General features: G+C 36.1%; 1 protein-coding gene across 8 annotated transcripts in view; it reads right to left on the bottom strand.

Moving 5' to 3' along the window:
* Window positions 1-13,912, bottom strand: part of reps1 (RALBP1 associated Eps domain containing 1) — a 32,855-nt gene extending 18,943 nt beyond the window's left edge. For 3 of the 8 annotated variants that reach the window (XM_088937954.1, XM_088937924.1, XM_088937914.1), the window contains exons 1-5: window positions 13,384-13,906; window positions 10,193-10,316; window positions 6,075-6,271; window positions 4,255-4,411; window positions 150-211 (exon numbers count right to left, since the gene is read on the bottom strand). In XM_088937954.1, the coding sequence (XP_088794080.1) occupies window positions 150-211; window positions 4,255-4,411; window positions 6,075-6,271; window positions 10,193-10,316; window positions 13,384-13,536 (693 nt within the window). In that variant the 5' untranslated portion in view covers window positions 13,537-13,906. Of the gene's footprint in view, window positions 1-86; window positions 212-4,254; window positions 4,412-6,074; window positions 6,272-10,192; window positions 10,317-13,383 lie in introns of all 8 variants that reach the window. The other 5 variants (XM_088937939.1, XM_088937932.1, XM_088937906.1 and 2 more) reach the window with 3 other exon arrangements.
* Between the last annotated feature and the right edge of the window lie 5,229 nt (window positions 13,913-19,141).

A 19,141-nucleotide genomic window follows, 5' to 3' on the forward strand; every position in this document is an offset into this window, starting at 1 on the left:
CTAGACAAGTTTTAGACTAAGAACTGAGGACTGTTTAGCCATTACCAAGAAAGCTTATATATCCATTGACCCATGTGCTGCACTACCTGGACTGATGCTGGATGCATTGGTGGAAGTGTGCTGGTGGGTGGAGTATCTGTAAAACTGACCCAGCTTTCTTGAACTGGAGGAGGAGAGTGGGCAGACCACATCCCATCACCTGCCACTGGTCCTTTCACGACAGGATTAAACAAAAAGAAAACAGAATTAGAATCAATGAACATTTCGTTATTTAAAAAAACACAATAACACCTGCAGGTAGTGAACTAGCTTATTTCAGTTAAGCAAAAATGACCTAAAATTCCTTAAACAAGCAGTTTATTAGTAATTTTCTCTATTAGTCCACCATGTTGCTATAAACAACACCTCATCCCAAACAAACAACTTTTATAAAAAGGTATTTTTATTCTTGTTACTATTTATTGACATTCCGATTGTTGATGTTTAATATTACGGTCCTTAAACCCACGTGAATCGCAATGGATGAAAATAAGAAATTAAAAAAGCTCTTAATGAATACAGTAAAACCACATTATCTGTCTTTCTGGAAGCTGCAAGTGACGTCAATCTGCCACCAACAGGTTCAGCAAACTCAGCACAACAAGATTGTTTAAATGAAACAGGAAAATAACATTGCTGTTCTAGAAGAAGAAGCCATAATCTGTCTCACATTTTTAGGTATCTATTTTCTTCTCTGGAAACCAACATCTCCATGTGAGAGACAAAGACAAGGAGTTAAAATGCAGAATCATACTCAGTTATATGAAATGTATGCTTTAAAAAAAGAGCCACATTATTATTAACATCATCATCATAAGCAGGTGATACTTTAGCCAAGTGTTTTGCTATACCTTTTTGACAGCAGGGACTGGCAGGCTGTCATACTAAACTGTTTGTGATCACTTAATCCTTTTCAGGTCCAGGCTATTTTCACTATTTTCATTTACTGCTATATTTTGTTTTTAATTTAAACTTTTAATTGTAAGACTTATATGTAAAAGTTTCACATAAAAATCCAAGTGCGCACAGTGGTTCGATAAAGTCTGAATCTCAGCCTGTTCAGTATACAAGAAAAAGAAAGATAAAGGTCTAAATGCCTTACATGCAGTACAGTGAAAGTTCTTGAAAGTACAGGAACTCAAGCCTGTGTTTTTGCACAGCACTTTACAACACAGTAACAGTTTTAATTACATTTTTAAACATCCTACTATAGAATTGCCATCCACATGGTTGCACTTTGCATGAAAGCTAAAGTAACTTAATACAGACCTGAAGAAAACAAGACAGATAAGAGATCACTATTCTATGCACCTCCTATGCTCTATGTTCTATGCAAATCAGAATAGCTCACATATACATGAAACTATACAGTCGCAGTCTGCTATACATTGGGGATGTGCTTTAAGAAAGAGCGCTGTCTGTTTTTTTCCACATGGATTCATGTACATAGAGATCTGGGTCTGCACACTCACATACGTATTTTGGTACATTTCTTCATTTTCTCTTAATACATTAACATTGCACATACAGGAATGGTTTTCAAGAAATTATTAATGCAATATAAGAATGAAACATAATACAGATGAAATAATAATAAGCTCAGCTGTGCAATACTGCAAAACCATGGTTTGACTACCTTGAACTGGACCTTGGAAATGTTTTTTCTTTTTTATATTTTTATTGGTGGTATTTCCTGCTGATTATTTCCACTGTTGCTTAATGAAAAATATTTACATGTTTTACATCTCTTCATTTGGAAGCCACTTTTTCCAAATGTATTTACAGATGCAAAGGTGGATATGACAATAGTATTTATTTAATGTGGTATGACAGATTCTTATGCTCTGTAAATCACATATTTATGAATATTGAATGGCAAAGTTGAGTTGAGTATTAAAATGAATGATAAAATGCGGTTTATAACACAACAAAGTAGCTCCACAAGTTTGTCGTCTGAGCCAAATGCTGTCTTATGACTTGATCATTGGAGCAGTATTTTCAAAACAGAATTCTTGAATTTTGGTACAAGAATAGTGGAAATGTGTTTGTAAATCAACAAATAGGAGGGTTTAACTGTATATTGAACACCAAAAGCAACATAACACGCACTCCTGAAACACATTCACAAAGTTACCATAAAGAAAATAATCTTTTTTGTGCTGACATTATTGGACAAATTCATTATGTTGATTCATATTTTTCCATCAACAGTGAGTCAACACGGGATTTACCATTCAAGTCTCTGGCTAGTTGTCTGGAGTAAACTACATCATGAGGTAGGTGGGGAGGTCTTGTAGAGCCTGAGCTACCATGATTTCACTGGTCTCTGAACCCAAGATGTCACTCATCATTCTAGCACATCACACAAATATCTAGTGGGGCTCTAGTCTGGTGAGTAGGCCATCCACATCCTACCCGTCACATTCTCATCTCACAAGTCATTTCATTACACAAGCAGCATGAGAACACATTGGCCAAATCCATTAAAGATTTTGAGACTAAAGAGCACTCTTACAGTTAACTTATTACAGTATCTTACCTATTTGTTTTACAGTAGCTTTCAGTGTACAATTTTGTTATGCATGGCCAATTTATTGGGATGTATTTACTTCTCTTCATGTTTTACATGTATAATATTGTACTGCACTTTTGAGATTAAGTAATTATACATAAAATGTTGTGTTAATACAAAGCCGTCCTTTAATTATCCTTTAATTAGACAACAACTTGTCTACTCCCTAGATTTGAAGTGTTGCCAAAAATGTTCACATTTTAAACTAATTATAGTTACAATTAAGAACACTATATATAAAAGAAAGACTGTTTTAGTTTGACCAACAAGTATATACTGTTCAGTATCGTCCCAAAACAGTTTATCTAAATATCTCATATGCACACATGACATTTTGTGATTACTGGATAATCATTCAACATAAGACCACAATTGCTTGCAACTTTGTAACTCATGACACTGCAACTGTGGTGCAGAAGACGCTTTGCAGTGTCAAAACCCTGCAACCCTTAAACTCATCATTCATTGCGTTTTTTTATACCAGGCATATTAACATACAATGCTTTGTACAATGTGTATAAAACACTTTCCTTTTTTATAGCCTCTTAGAACTCTAGGGATTCAATCATCAGTGAAACACTGAAAAAATAAGAACACCTTTGTGTTGATCATAAGTTCTATAAATAGCTCATAAGACTATCAGTCTCTTGATTGTTTAACCTTCATGTGTCCTAGATCTTAACACACAATGGTGGTAGCAACAAGATCAAGTCTAAAACTGTAATGCAGGTTGTAAAATCATTACACAACTAATTGTAATGAAGCATCTAATTCTTTCTTTACATTTTATTTGCTAGTAAGCAAGACAAATCAGAATGGAAAAAAGGATGGAAAAAAGGATGTAAATACAATTACATAATAAATAAAACTGATAATGGTCTTTGGAGTCATAAGGGTACAATGGTAAATATTGATAATGTTAAGCTCAACAGATTTAAGTGTGGATGGCAATTTGTGTAGCATTTATCTGAAATGAACAGAAATGAAGTACCACAGCACAGTGACACATTAACGGGTATTCCAAGGAACTTAAGTAAAATAAAATATGAATATGTTAAATGTTATCCATACATTAGTTCTGTAGACTAACCAAAGTGTCAAACTGCACATTTAGCATATACATGAGACAGAGGCCAGCCCCTGGAACTCATGTGTGGTGCAAGTTTAGTTTTTCAGGTTTCACACACTTAAAAACAGGAAGCCTGAGAAAGAGCTTTGTATGTCATTATCATAAATTCCTGCCAGTATAAGGTGATTATGCAGTTTAAGTTACCTCTGATAAAATATTTAAAAAATGTTTTGCTTCTAATATTAGTAATAATGTGATTGGGCCGGTGATGTATATGTGTGTGTGGGAAAGGGGACAGCATGCAGCAGAATGTCCATATTTACGCAAGTGTGCCGTGGAACATGTTAAACACTGCTTCTGTGATAGGCTGATTGGTCAACTAGTGCGCTGTATCATATGCATCTGTGGGGCACTTTAGCAGAAGCTATTTTTGGACAGAGCATTTTGTTAATGACACATATAAAGAGAAACAATATAATATAATCTCTACAACATAAAATATACAACTGTGGTAAACCGAGATAATGAAAAATGCTGCCTATGTAAAACTTCTTCAAAGTACCACTTTAACTACCTGATTGTGCTTCTCCAAAGGGAGTCCAGACGGGCCCAGCTGTGACAGGTGGTCTTTCTGAGTTGCCACCACTTGGGTGTCGTTTGTGCTTTCTCCAGGTGTGAGGGGAGGCTGGTGGAGATTGATGAGGGGAGACTACAGGAGAAGTGGAATCTGGCTAAAGGGGCACAAAGAACAAAACGTTAACCAAAAAGCTTGGGAAAGCAAGGAGGTAACAACGAGAAATTTTATTAAGATATGTTTGACATTTTCTACAGGAGATCTGAGAACCTGAGTTTCATTTCATACCCTCATTAACCAATGACCAGAATAAGAAAATCCATTGTTTAAGGATTGGTCTGATTTGGTCAAACTGGCTGTTAATATTTCTTTCAAGTTATTTTCATAGCTTTTGTATTTAATCACTTCAAAGGATGTAGCTCAAGAACTCCAATCCCACAGAAATAGTGCCAGTGTGTATTTATCCTATTGTTTGATTACAACAATAGTATATTTTCATACTTCAAACATCAACGCTTCTGTCACTCATCTGAACGTGGTCTTGTTTGAAAATGTATAATGGTTAGAAGGTTATGAAAACTCTGCTGTCTCTGCTGAAGAGGCAATTTTTAAAACCACTGATTGCAAAATCTTGTTGTCTGAATACAAGGTCTTGAAAGTCCTCAGCCTCGCATCAGTGTATTTGGCAGATCTGCTTGATGTTTACTCTTCTTCTCAATATTTACATTCAACAGACTGGACTGATTTGTATCCCAAAATCACAACTTGCTCCATGGGAGACGTTTAGCACATTTGCACTGCTGTGCACCAAAAGTGTGAAGTCCTTTATTAATTTTGAAATGTGCGTTTCAATTCATGATTTAAACATTTTATTTTTCCGTTTTCATTGTTATAATTTGCAGCACCTTCGCAAAAATGTACTCACTTTAACAAGTTCTGACTTATAACAAGATGAATTTATGCTTGCTAGAGATTCATCTTTCTGTACAAAGTGAACATTCTGACCTTCTAAGTCATCACCTAATTTAAACAATTTACTTTTAAATAAACTCTGTTCATCTACTGCACAATTTGTTGTATTTTTACGAAGTTAAGCAACTTGTAAATCACACTGTAAAAATCTTCTAAAAGTTGCTTTATTTCTTGATTTCTCTATTCATGATTAATATATGTATATATAAATACAATAAATTGTGCAGTTCCACAACTAGTGAGTGTCCACAATGTTGCTCCAATTTACTTCACTTTTATTAAGTATTTTCCAGTCTTATAACCCAGGCTTTCTAAATGTCTTGTCAGCTTTGTAAATAGGTGACCGTGTACACTACAAAAAACAACTATATCATCCCTTTTCAAACAGTTATAACAAGGACCTGTGCTGCTTTACAATAAAACGTTTTGTATAAAGGACATAATATATTTTAACAGATTTTAACAGATAACTGATTTGAGGCAAGCAAATGTTTTATATGCTGGTATTGTCAACACAAAGATGACTATTCTGTAAATCCCAACAGCCTCCAGTGTATGTCTATTGGGAACTTCTCCTATACACTGCTGTAGCCAAGTAACTTGTACAACAGATAATGCACTTCAAACGTTTTGATTCTTTGACTGGAATTCTCTTTATTAGAAAGCAAAAGTAAAATTACAGAATTCTCAGAATTAAATGAAGGGTTAGAAAAAAGAGCAGAAATAAAGCACAATAAATACATAAAGGAAATAACTCTACCAGGTGAAAACACACCATTTGACATAAATGTAAGTGCTACTGATAAAAAAACTGTTACAGGACCAGGAGCAAACTGATGGATATTTACCTGTGCCTCTGCTGTTTGAGCACGAGGCTGGATCACCTCATGCCCCGAGACTTTCTTTACTTGTATTCTGCCAGGAGGAGGAGGAATGACTCCAGAGTAAGTTCCTTGGTTTTCTGCATCCGAAGAATACATTGCTGCATGTCGGGATTCTTGTTCATTTTTCCCAACCACAAATCGAGGCAGAGGAAGATCCTTCACTAATTGGAAGGATAAAACACAAACTTTTACACGAACCAGCAAGACCAGCTTCTTAAAACCTAATCTTCCTTCCTGTCAAAGAAGACTTTTATGTAGAATACGATTTCTGAGGAATTATTATAGCATTTTGGTTTTATGTTTATTTCATATTTCTGTCCACGTCTTCTTAATTTAGGATACTCTTCACTTTTATAATAAATAATACAATGTAGGAAGCTAATTTGTCCAATACATTGTACAATATATTACTATATTTAATTAAGGGGCCAGCATAGCCCAGTTGGTAAGACTATAGACTCATAACCGAAATGTTGTGGGTTCAAGACCCTGCTGAAGCCACTGCTACTGTACCTTGAGGAAGGTACTTTACCCCAGCTGCTACAGTCTAGTCTTATTTAAAATTGGGGATCAACATTACTGGAGAATAATCCCTGCACACTGGCATCCCAATCAGGGGGAGAGTCAGATGCTCTGTAGTCCACTTAACAGCACAGAAACAAGGATGAGCTCTGGCCTAATGTGTTCTGTGGCTTGGGTATCAACTTCGTTTAATAAAACCTTGTAAGTCCGCCAATATGGTGGCTGAAAACCTTGACAAAATGTTTAACTTTTCAAAACCTCGTTGGGAATTCCTCACATACATGTCAATATTCAAATGTGATAAGTATTGGCCTGGAATGTGGTACCTCTTTAAACTCTTTCAAGTTCTAGACAATATTTAATGCATGTTTTACCCAACTTTACATTCCGTTTCAAAGATGTACAGTAAGTCTTTCTAAACAAACTAAAGAAAAGTGAAAGTCTTAAAATAGCTAAAACCTTATCTTTAAACTGTGCATCACAAGAAGAAAAAAAATTCTATAGATCGTATGATGCCGATAACAGCAAAAAATTATCTTTTGGCACCTGAACAAGCAGAAGTTTGATTACTATACTTTTAAGTTTAATAAGGTAGTTTAAACATTTCAATATTCTGAAGTGTTACAACATCACATTTTAGTGCATTTCATAATAATCACATAACAATCATGCAATGTCTTGTCTAAATTAGATATTTTTGTATAATAAACACAATAAACATCTACACCCTTAGTTGTAGTAGAAGTTAACAAAGATGGATGGGATTAAATTGCTAAATGCATAATATTACCGCTAGTTACTGTATTTTCAAGACATCTAAGACTATTATATGATGAAATAATATTCTGAACTGCTGTTTGAAACAAGATTTTTGTTTCACATAGTATTGCCCAATTAATTATACATCACAAAGCTCTTATGGAGTTCACACTTTCATAAATAAGAGACAAAATGTAAGGCTAGAGCAGATGATGCTGGATTCTTGTGGCTAAACAGGACTAATGTTTCATAAGGTGTAAGACATAAAACCTTCAATTACAACCTGTAATAAAAATCTGTCAATGTACTAGTACCACCTATCATCTAACAAAGCTGTGTGGCTTTTGTTCATAATATATTATTTCTGGACCAGTTCTCTCTTTTTAGGTCTCAGAAACATTCTGCTTTCTCAATTTTCATTTTCTTTCAGTATCTTTAACACTATGTCAATGTTTTCATTCAGGTATAATAATTAATTTTCCTCCGACATCAATTATTTCATCTTTGCTTAGAATCCATTACTTATTTCAGAGCATAACAATTTATAGAAGTTCATCTTTCTTCAAAAGCCTTACTTTGCAGACTTGAGATCTGATAAGATCTGATCTACACGGTGGTACTTATTAGATACTATAGACTACATTTTGGTCTCATAACTACACAATTAAAATCTGGCATTCAACACAATAACTCAAGAAATCACAGAAGATACAGCATTCCCATTCTCATGTTTCACAAAATAAGAAACTGCTTATAGGCAATTTCCCTCTCTTTTTCACAATGGAGTGACAATGGAATTCACATTCTTGAATATTATAAATTAAGAAGGCCTTTACTCATTCCATGACATGCAACCGCAATAAAAGCTTCTTTCTACAATTACATCTCCATTTCACAATGCCTTCTTATTGCATCCTCTCGGGGAGGGATAGGCTAGCAATACACCCATACCCTGTTTTAATACCAGTGGTAATAGAAAATGATTGGATTTATACATTTACCTCTATTGCAGGATTTTTATAAGCCCTTAGCAGCAGTTACTATTTGGGATAGGGACTTAAATGCTGCCACTCTGACCATTGCCTGGGACAATATTTGGCATACCAAATTCTGCCTCCAAAAATCTTAACCTTCGAAAGACTCCTCAAAAGAGTATATGGGACTCTTTGTAGATGGTATCATATGGAGACTGCTTCTAGCTCCCTTAGTATGCTCTAGCAAGAGGGGACATTTTTATGGGTTTTGAAAGTGTCCAGTGGAGGTAGGTTTTGGATACAGGTCTCTTCCCATCTGTCCTTCAATCTAAATTGAGATATTTAGCACTCCTGCTAGATAATTATGCTAATCCTGAACTCTGACAGTGTCAGAAATAGGTATGGCTGACTATTCTGATTGCAGGTAAAAAGCTGGCTTTGGGCTTGGTACCTGTGCATTCTCTCACTTCTGGATCCTGGACTTTCTTGATAATGTGGGACTTTTAAATGATGCCACGTGAACAGCTTATTACTGAAGAATAAGGAATGAATTATAGATCAGAAGTCCCAAAGGTCAGGAATGACAATGCCCTAGCTGTATGGAACTGCCATTATGCTACACACATTCGAAAAGGGTGCGGTTTGGAATTACAGTATTTTAAAATGTCGGAAAAAACAACACAACAAATGACTACAAAGTTTACACCGTACAAATTTCACAAATCTATGGAGGCATAACAGGCAAAGATTTCAACAAATTTAAAAGATCACCTCAAAGATTAGGTTACCCAAGACAAAAAAGAACCCAACCCAGCTGCTGTTGCTTTAAGTAAGAAAACTTTTGATCAATTTAGATGAATATTCCAGGGAAATCAATTTACCAGCAAATTATAGCCATGGACGATCAGCCATTTTCAGCTGTACGAAACTTGTTATACATTGGCCATTTGAAGGTTTATTTTGAACCATGAGCCAACTGAGCTGCCTGAACTGTACAGTGCCAGTTTAAGATGGATATTCTTGCTGCCTAAAGATGATCATCTAAGTGATAAGGTGTACAACTGATATTTGAAGCTCTGAGTAACACCAGTAGCAATGTATTTAGCTACACAATTGAAAGACAAGGGCTATAACAGAAGGCAGTAATATATAACCCTGAGTTAGTGAAAGAACTTATTGAATAAAAAAGCCCGTGGCCCATGACTCCAACATGCAGATTCACAAAGGCATGGGCTGCTGATCTTGTGCTGTCCAACACATGCTGCTCTCTAACGCTCTATAAGGCACAAAGCATTACCATTAGGTAATAAACCTACTTATAATTTGTCCGTGCTATGTATAGGTCCAGAATAAACAGGTGTTCTCCGAGACTGAGATGTCTGTTTACTTAAATAAAACCTGTGTAAAAGGACACACTAATAATACAGCACAACATAATAGAGCACAGCAGCTTTCAACAATGTTTTGTAAAGTGTCAGCTTAAACAATGCAATTAAACCCCATGTTTATTTACACTATAGATTTTTATGAATATATATATTGTGATCTAACAATTAAGCATAACTATTTTTGGAATGTCAGGAGTTCTATGAAGTGCCTTTGAAAATGTGCAGGCTGAACAGGATGGGGACAGAACCTCCTGAAAACAAAAAAGCCTCCATCAGGTGACTGCTGGTGAAGAGTGAGGCAAAAAAAAACATGATTAGTTCTTCAGAATAAAAACATATCCTCTATGCAGACATGCTTTGATTCTAATCATTAAAACACTAAATTTTAGAAACAAAATTAAGCTAAAACAATTCTTCTGGGATTCCAGTTTCATCTTACCCGTGTTTAAGCTTTCTACCCGCAGTGGCAGTCCAGACTGTGCAACAGCAATGAGTTTCAATGCAATGTAGAACTGGCTTCGTCCGAAATATCCAAGACGAGTTGCACCACATAGTTCAGTGATCTGGAAGACAAATGAAAGCCCTTAGTATATTCAGAGGACCTTTTTACATAAGATTCAAATTTTTTACTCTTTTACTGTTCTAAGATTACATAAAATAAAACCTAGAAAGGTGTGGTTGTTAGTTTTAACATAATACTCTAGGAATGTGATAGTATAATTCTTAGTAATAACATTTTAAATTACTTATAAGAAATACAATACCTATTTATCAATCTGTTCTTTCATGTTTTCACCTTTCCAGTTCTGTTGGGAAGAACCACATTTGTTCTGCCTTTAATTATCAGTATTTCAGAACCACTGAAAGCATCTTATTTATGTTATAAGAGGTCTGATAAGTTCAGAAGAAAAAAAAACATGAACAGCATCACTTAATATCTAATCCAAAATATTTAATCTGAAATAAAATACAATGGCCCTCTACAAAAAAAATCAGCGTACACTCAAAATGTAATGTACTTTTATAACAAACAGATGCAAATGTCTAGACTAAGACAGGTACCGTGAAACATGTTATTAAGCACAGGAAGCCCCTGGTCAGTTTTCAAATACAAATACAAATCCTACCAGAATGAGAAGAATGTACCAGCTCAGGGTGTTGCATGCCAAATGCTGTATCTGGGATGCCTTATAACTTAGCTGGGATTTTGCAAGGAAACAGACAAATTTAGCCCTGATGAAAAAGGCATCTATTGCAGAATCTATCTGACTACTGCATTAATCATACAGCTGAACAGCTGGCAATTAACAATCAAACTTTGGGCCCTCTAGTTTAGTTTTCTTAAAATAAAAGATGAGCAGACTCCAAGTTATGCTCAAAATATCACTTGCAACCATGAAGAAAAAACATTACATAAGGAATGCTCAATGTGAGCTTATCCAGTTGCATCCAGATCCCAGTGAAATCTTTGAATTCAGTAAAACTGTATGATGTCCAGCTAAGTAAGCCCATAAATACTGAGATAGAAGACATTTTCTTTGCAAAACGTGGTGCAGGAGCCTGAAACAAGCTATCCAGTTAAAAATGTGAAACTCTAAAACATAAAACCTGGCTTCCTTCAAGACAACAACAGGGTTGATCCCAAGATCAATTTCGCTATTAGAAAGAAAATGATCCCCGATGTTCAAATTAAAAAGTCAACATATTGTTCAAAAACAAAAGTGCCTAAAAGTAAAACATTCTCTTATACGTTAAACCGAATTTAATACCTACAGGTGTGTGAATAGCTTAACTGTAAATAAAGGCACTTACAAAAATACTAAAGACAGAACAACATATGGAGATTTGTTTCACATGATAAGGGTCTTCGTTATTTGAATTTCTTAGTTTGCTGTTACTACTTACAATTTCACACATTTACACTCATTGACTTTAGAGCGTTAAAAACATTCCCCATTTAATAATTACTATTGTATGGCAAAATTGGAAAGATTTCAAATCATGATTCACCAGTTACTATTTGTCATCCCCTACTGACGAAAAGGTTATGAACTGTATAAAATTCAGCTAAAAACAATTCCATGCATTTACAGAAAACTTTTCAGACTAATCCATCTGATCCATGACCAAATTGCAAATGTGTGTCAACGGGAGAGTTAAAATGAAAGAATATATTTAAGACCGGGGTAAACCTAACTGCATGGAAGTCCCCTAAACGTAAGACGTATTCAGTGCGAAAAACAGATTGTGTTCTGGGATCATGTGACCCGTTCTAACTTGAACAACGCGTTGCATCTTATGAATCATCAACTGACCTGTGTGTCACCGGTGTTAACTTAAAGGGATTCAAAACTGCTGCCCAACAAAACGTGTTTTCGCTTAGCCATTTCTTATCTGCCTCATCAACCGCTGCAACAGCATGAAGTGGCAGAACGTGACAAAACGTGCTGTACTGACACTTAGAAAAATGCTCATTCAATACCCGACACACCCCTTTGACACTAGTGAGTCGGAATTCTATGCACTGCTTGAGTGCATTCAGCAAAACAAGCATCCGCTACTTAAAACATGCATGTGACAAAGTGTTTTGACTAGCTCAAGATCCCATTTCTTTAAATTAAGCCTGTCATTGGTTCTTCAACATCTGGACACTGAAGCAAGACAATACATCAGCCACCAGCAAGTATATGTATGAGTACACAACATGCTTAGCATAAATGACGTGATGAATTATTTCAGCTGTTGTTTGGACTTCAAATCCATTTTTTTCCTAGCCTCCGAGTATTTGGGTGTGCACTGACAGTACACTAGTTGAAGGGCCTAATAGTTACATTTACACTTTTTAAACGAACAAAAAAAAAAATAGGTACCAGCCGCGACACAATTTTCCAACCATCCAATCCCTAAAATCAGTGTGGTATCGATGCTCTGACGCTAAAGCAGTAGGCCGGAAGCTGCTCACTGCCACAGAACTACAGACCAGGTTCACATATAATATAATTAGATACTAAAATAAAGGTTTTTGGTGTACAGATGTGCAAAACGGAACAAAATGATTCCCGGGTGTCCGTTAAACAGTTGTTTTCATGTGGTGAGAAATCATCCCGTGATCAAAAAAAAAAAGGAAAGGGGCAACGTCTCCATAGCCACACCTATACAAAAGGGGTTTAATACCCCCCAAAAAACATCGTGCACATTTAAGAACTGACGGCTTGCTGTTGGAAGATGTCGATGAGTGAAACTAAGCTATTTACTTCTGCGTGATTTAAAAAGCACTTGCCAAAAACAGTGCGGGTCTAATAGGAGTAAATCACTCATTAAGAATGAAACTCTCATCTCTCTCTCTCTTACGCACCACCTACAAATAGTCAACATTACTCGTTTAAAACGTAGCATACACATTATTTGTCAAAATATTTGCCTGTAAGACTTCACGCCTGATTTAACCAAATCCCACAAACCTAACAGAGTGAAGTTACCAATAAACGGAAGAGCGCCGGTAGGCAGATCTACATTGTTAACGCCAAGCCTACCCCCCAGTTTAAAACCGACCTCGGTTTCAACCAGGCGTGCTGCGGAAAGTTTCGCCGCTATGTCGGCTATTTACGGTTCGGGCAGATCTGTTTATACCTGCAGGACCACCTCGCTGGGCAGCTGGGCCGCTCGGAAGAGATCCAGGACTCTGCCGTTTGAAGCCACTTTCTTGGTGTTTTCCGTGTCGCAGTAGGTGAACAAGTCCGAGTAGTATTTCTGCTCCACATCACTTAGGGTTAAACTTTCCATGGTAGTATAAAAAAAGACAAACGGCTAAAAGCCCAGAGACGAAATATACACCGATTCCCCGCACCAAAAGGTCAGAAGGGAAAAATTAAACTTTTAAAAATAAAAGAAAAAAATGGGCAGGATTTCTTTCACAAATGCACCGCTACATCAAGTGAGCCAGCACCCCCCAGACGTCGATAATCACAAGGCCTGCGGTACTGGATAAAGTTCCGTATATTTCCTTCCGTAGCTGTGTAAAGTTTCTCCTTCTCTTTCTTTCTTCTCGTTTTTAATTCAGTGATTGATGGTATAAATAAAGTTTCAGGCTCTCTGGGCTCCTTCCTCTAACAGCCAGCGCCGCCATTCCTGCGCCCCGTGACGTCACTACACAGACAGAGCGAGTCAGCGAAGGTCTCGGGACTGCGAGGGGGAGGAAGAGAGAAGACCCGGATGGAGCGTATCAACACACTCAGTCGCCCCGTCTGCCAGCCATGCGGGCTGGGCATGGCTACTGCATGCCAGCAACTGGAGCAGCTGCTGGTTCTGTGCCGTGTCCATATGGATACGGCAGTGAAGCGGCATCTCCTGTTACATGAAAAGTGACGAGTCAGCTTTCTTTCTTTACCACGCCTAGCCTCAAATAATAACCGTCTAGCTGCTGCGAAAATGAGTCACCGTGAGGAAGGAACATACCAATAAACTTTTTTTTATTCATATTTGGTGTTAAAATCACATGTTTATGTGATTCGTATCAACTGCCCCCTATATTATTTATTATTTATATTAACGTATAAAAGGCAGCAAATATTCAGGGCACATGGATAATTTAAAAAGCAGTGCACCTATAAAAATAATTTTTTTAAGTCAATTGCATTATTTTTATTTAAGATTTTGAAACAATGTTAAAATATTGACCTTATACGTCTGTGTGAATTGGAATTTAGTAATAGTCTCTCCACCTGCAAGTGGATATACAGCCTCATCACCCTGTCAACTATGTTACAGCACAAGTGTGAGTGTGTAGATTTTCGCTATACATGAACACTTAGGTTTTTTTGCTCAAGGCACCAAATATTAAAAAGAAAAGGATGAGCACTGAATAGGCATATGCCTGGTGTTTAAAAAATACCAGCAACACACTACTTTTTGTTCAAATATGTCAGAAAAGGGAAATGCACAAGAACTAAACAGAGCAGTCATAGGGAAGATGAGAGGAAGCTCTGAGCTGTCAAGATTACGAGGGTCACAAGGCTATAGTGTTTGTAAACAGATCCACAGATATTGAAAACATGCTTTTCCCTTTACACACCATATAATACTTCAGTTTACCTAGTGTCAGCTGGTGTAGAAGGAACGACAGGAGCTGGATCACCACAGGGCTGCATTTCTTCTCCCATATTGTACATTTTGTACACTAACAATTGTAAGAGCAAACACAGACAGACTTTTCATTAAGTTTTCTGATGACACAGCCCTGGTCACCTTATTGCACTGAAATGGAAAATCATCAGGGGCTCATTCTGAATGATTTTACTAAATGGTGTGATGAGCTCTCTCTGATGTTAAATATTCTGGAAACAATGGAACTAATCATCAGTTTTAGGAGAAATGTAACATTTCCCCCAGCCTACTGTGATTAAGGCTGATCAACAACTTCAAGAACTTGGGACTGGTAATAGACAAAAATCCATATTGTGATATCATTTCAAAACAGGTTCATAGAAACTTTTTCTTCTTTGGAAGCTTGGCTTCTTTAAGGTAGAGGGAACTAAAAACAATTTACAAATAAATTGTTGAAAGTGTTATTACAATACTACAGCATTTACTTGATGGTTTGGCACCTCGGCACCATAAATTGAAAGAGCAAGATGTTTGTGAATTTAAACATCCACCATCTGCGAGATACTTCTATGTCCCAAGGTGTAATGATCATAGACTAAAGACATCTTTCATCCCCTCTGCAATATCACTCCCAACCAATGTAAAATAACTCTTATCCCCTATAACTATGTGTACTCTAGTCTTGTTGGTGATGACTGTTTGTTTCTCTGGAATTGTTTGGTTGGACTCTGCCATAAAACAATTTTCCCCCAGGGGATAATAAAGCTTGCATTGAATCGAAATGAATCAGGCTCACACAGGTTTATTGCTTATAGAGGGGCTTGCGGGTTGTGCCAGCGAAAGTGCTAGAAGCAGAAAGAAAGAGATATAGGGGCATCTGCTCAACAGCGATGAAGACAAAAAGAGAGCACAGAAGCTTCCTCTCCCTTATATAGGGTGAAGCAGAGGAAGAAATGAGCCTGGTCAAAGGTGAAAGGGAAAGGGGCAGGGGCAGTCCAATGGCAGGGATGCAGAAAGCCACAAATCCATTAAAACATAGGTAATATGAGAGAGAAGACGCTTGCCAAAGCCACAGTAAATGAATTAATATATTTATTAAAGTACAAAGGTTTCGACTTTATCTTGAATTTAAACATCTAGAGGGGTTACTAATGACAACTGAACAATGGATATTATATTTATAAAAAAACACACCTCCATAATAAACATCACAAGCAATAGACATAAACAAAAGAGGTGACATTTTTTTTTCAGCTCTCATGATTGATGCTTCCAATTCATTGTGAGTCGGTAATTCATTATAACAATAAAATAAAAGTAAAGTGGGACTGTATACCAATGTTTTTGTTCACATCCAAAGAGAATGACAGGCTGCCAATGTCTGCCAGCCTGTAAGGTGCCATAGCAGGTGTGCCTTCAGAGGGCAAAACTATAATAATAATAATAATAATTGCTTACACTTATATACCGCTTTTCTGGACACTCAAAGCGCTTTACAGGTAATGGGGATTCCCCTCCACCACCACCAATCTGCAGCATCCACCTGGATGCTGAAGCTATCATGTTAGTTATTGTGCATAAGTTGATTAAATTGGAATAAAGAATTTCATTATCCCAATTTAAGCATTCACCAATTATCTGTACCCTCTCATTACTTTCCATTAACAAATTCTTAATCCAATAACTTGCAGTATCTTGAACGCAATGCCTACTGTTTACAAAATAAAAACTAATCTTTCATTAGTTACTTTATCTAAAACCTTCTGAAAATCAGCATGTCCCATTCTCTATTTGTATCAGTTGGTATTGTTTCTTGTTCTACCTCCTAATACAAGTTAGTTAAGAGAGGGAGTAAGTGGAGGAAAAAATAGAAGAAATTCAAATTCTCAAGTTCTTTCACTTTCAGATTTTAAGACTTCGACTTCTGTTCTGTCCTTAGATTTAACTTTCATTTGTCCTCACTGATATAGACAAGAGGTGAAATTGTGAGATATCGATAGCATAAAGAAGCCTACCAATGGCGACGGTCCTTTCAGTGGTTAATCTTTGTCAGAGTGCAGAGCTATCATTATCATTTTTCTTACTGGTGCCCTTCTCTGTTAATACCACTGTATTTGCAATTGCAGTTCTTCATATTTTTTAAGTAGTACATTTGTCCCAATATCATCATCCTGTCAGCAGTTTTCAACTACTGTAATAATCTTTTTATTTTATGCTAAAATTTGCTAGAAGGCAGGTCTGTACTGCCTTTATCTTTCTTCCCTGAAAAATGGTACAAAGAAAATATTGAGTTGATGTGAAGAATGCTTTCTGACAGTTTTCTAAATAAGCTTTAAAGTTACAGATGTAGAAGCAAATTATACTTTTTTTTAATGAAAACCAATTCAGTTCAATTCAATTCAATTTTTATATAGCGCCTTTCACAACAAGGTTGCCCCCAAGGCACTTAACAATGCAAGTGACCATACATTTTGTTAATACAGAACAGAAGACCAGAAGACAATGGAGGAGAGGAACCCAAAACTCCTTAGTAAGGAGAAAAAAAAACCTCTAGGGGCCAAGGTCAACTGGTTGCCCAAACCCTTTGGGCATGCTTAAATTATATAATTAAAAAAAGGGAAGGAAAAAAAAAGAAAAAAAGGAAATAAATTCAGAGTCCATTAATATTCTTGAAACAAAGGATAAGCCTGCAAATGTGCCTGCTGTTCCAAAATTACTTAATCCAAGAATTCACAATCTGTTCCTCTAATGGCTGTCATGACCTGTGACATTCATTAGCCGTCTGAACATTGTTCTATTGTTCTGTGGTTGTGCAGGGACTGTAAGAAGAAGAGAAGGTTGGACCACAAACAGGATATATACCGTCTTCCTTTTCTAGCCACAAGTGCACGTTTGAAGGGGAGTGAGGCTTTTGTATTCGCATTCATTCTAATACTGCCTTTAACTATTTTTAATTATTTTAACTTCAATTTGAACAATACAGAACATCTAAAAGCTAAAACAAAAAAGCAAAAAAAGTTATGATTTTACTATACTCATACTGTATATGAATTTATCAGAAACACAAAATAAACCATCTATGTCAATCCTGCTTAATTCTGTTGCATTTGTTGTCCTATTTGACACTTCCACTTAATTAACTAAGAATTATTTTGAGTAATGTCGTACAATGGAATAAAAAGGGAGTCCAAACACTGGCTTCTCTTGATTTACTTTGAGTCACATATAAAAGAGTGTTTGGAAGATTTTGACTGGTAACAATCTTTAAGAAGTATATACTGTGTGTAATAGGTTTACTTTTATTTTATAGGTTTTACTTAGTGAATAAAATAATGGAATTTACTCCAAAAATTTAGTAATAAAAAGAGTAGTTTATACTGTACAAGCATGAAAACTGCCCTAGAACACCACGTTATAGTTAATTATGTTTAACCAGCATGAATCCAGGTTTTCCATCTTTCAAGCAGTCATAAAAAACAAAAGGTGATTTATTTTCCTTTAAGAGGACATTTCTTAAGCTTTTTTTGATTTTATTCAAAGAAACTAATAACCACATCATTGTGCCACATTTAATCTCTGGCCAAAGGAACTGATCAATCATGTTTGCTTTCCAAGGGCTCAAGGGCAAATGAGTCACATGTTGGCTGTGGCAGCAGAGAAACCAGCAATGAGACATCAAGAGTGTGAGAAGGAAAAAGACATCGATAAAGAGCACAGGAGACAGGGGAATACACTATCAAGGACTTGGAGAGGAAGCCAGAAGAAAATTAGTCAAATGTATTTTTTCCCTGAAGCGTACATCACAGTATCTACAGTAAAAGGAGAAATAAAAACTACTATGTATACTGTACATCATTAAAGCACATTTCCTTATTTGTATTTGATTCAACTAAAACATTTCATAAATGCAATGATGTTCGCCATAATGTTCTTCATTAATAGAGTATTTTAGAGCAAATGATTAGGTAAATTTTTGTAAAAAAAAGTAATTCTTTGGTTTCTTTTTATTTGAGTTGGATGGGCCATCTCCAAATTTATTTTTGACTGTAAATAAAAGGTTTACGGGCAAATTTTGCAATTGTTTTGCATATTTATTTTTGTAATATTGTGAACATGTCTATGACAAATAGAGTTATTTCCCACATTATGGAAATATACTGTTGCTCCTATGCATGGAGAATTGGTATAATAAATTCAAGGCATAGAAGCAACTGCAACAGCATAAAATTATCATGTAACTGAAATCACGGAAATATGGCTAACAGAGAATTGTGCTGGGAAATAC

The sequence above is a fragment of the Atractosteus spatula genome, chromosome 2 (assembly GCF_055471065.1).
Source record: "Atractosteus spatula isolate fAtrSpa1 chromosome 2, fAtrSpa1.hap1, whole genome shotgun sequence".
NCBI classification, from domain to species: Eukaryota; Metazoa; Chordata; class Actinopteri; order Semionotiformes; family Lepisosteidae; genus Atractosteus; species Atractosteus spatula.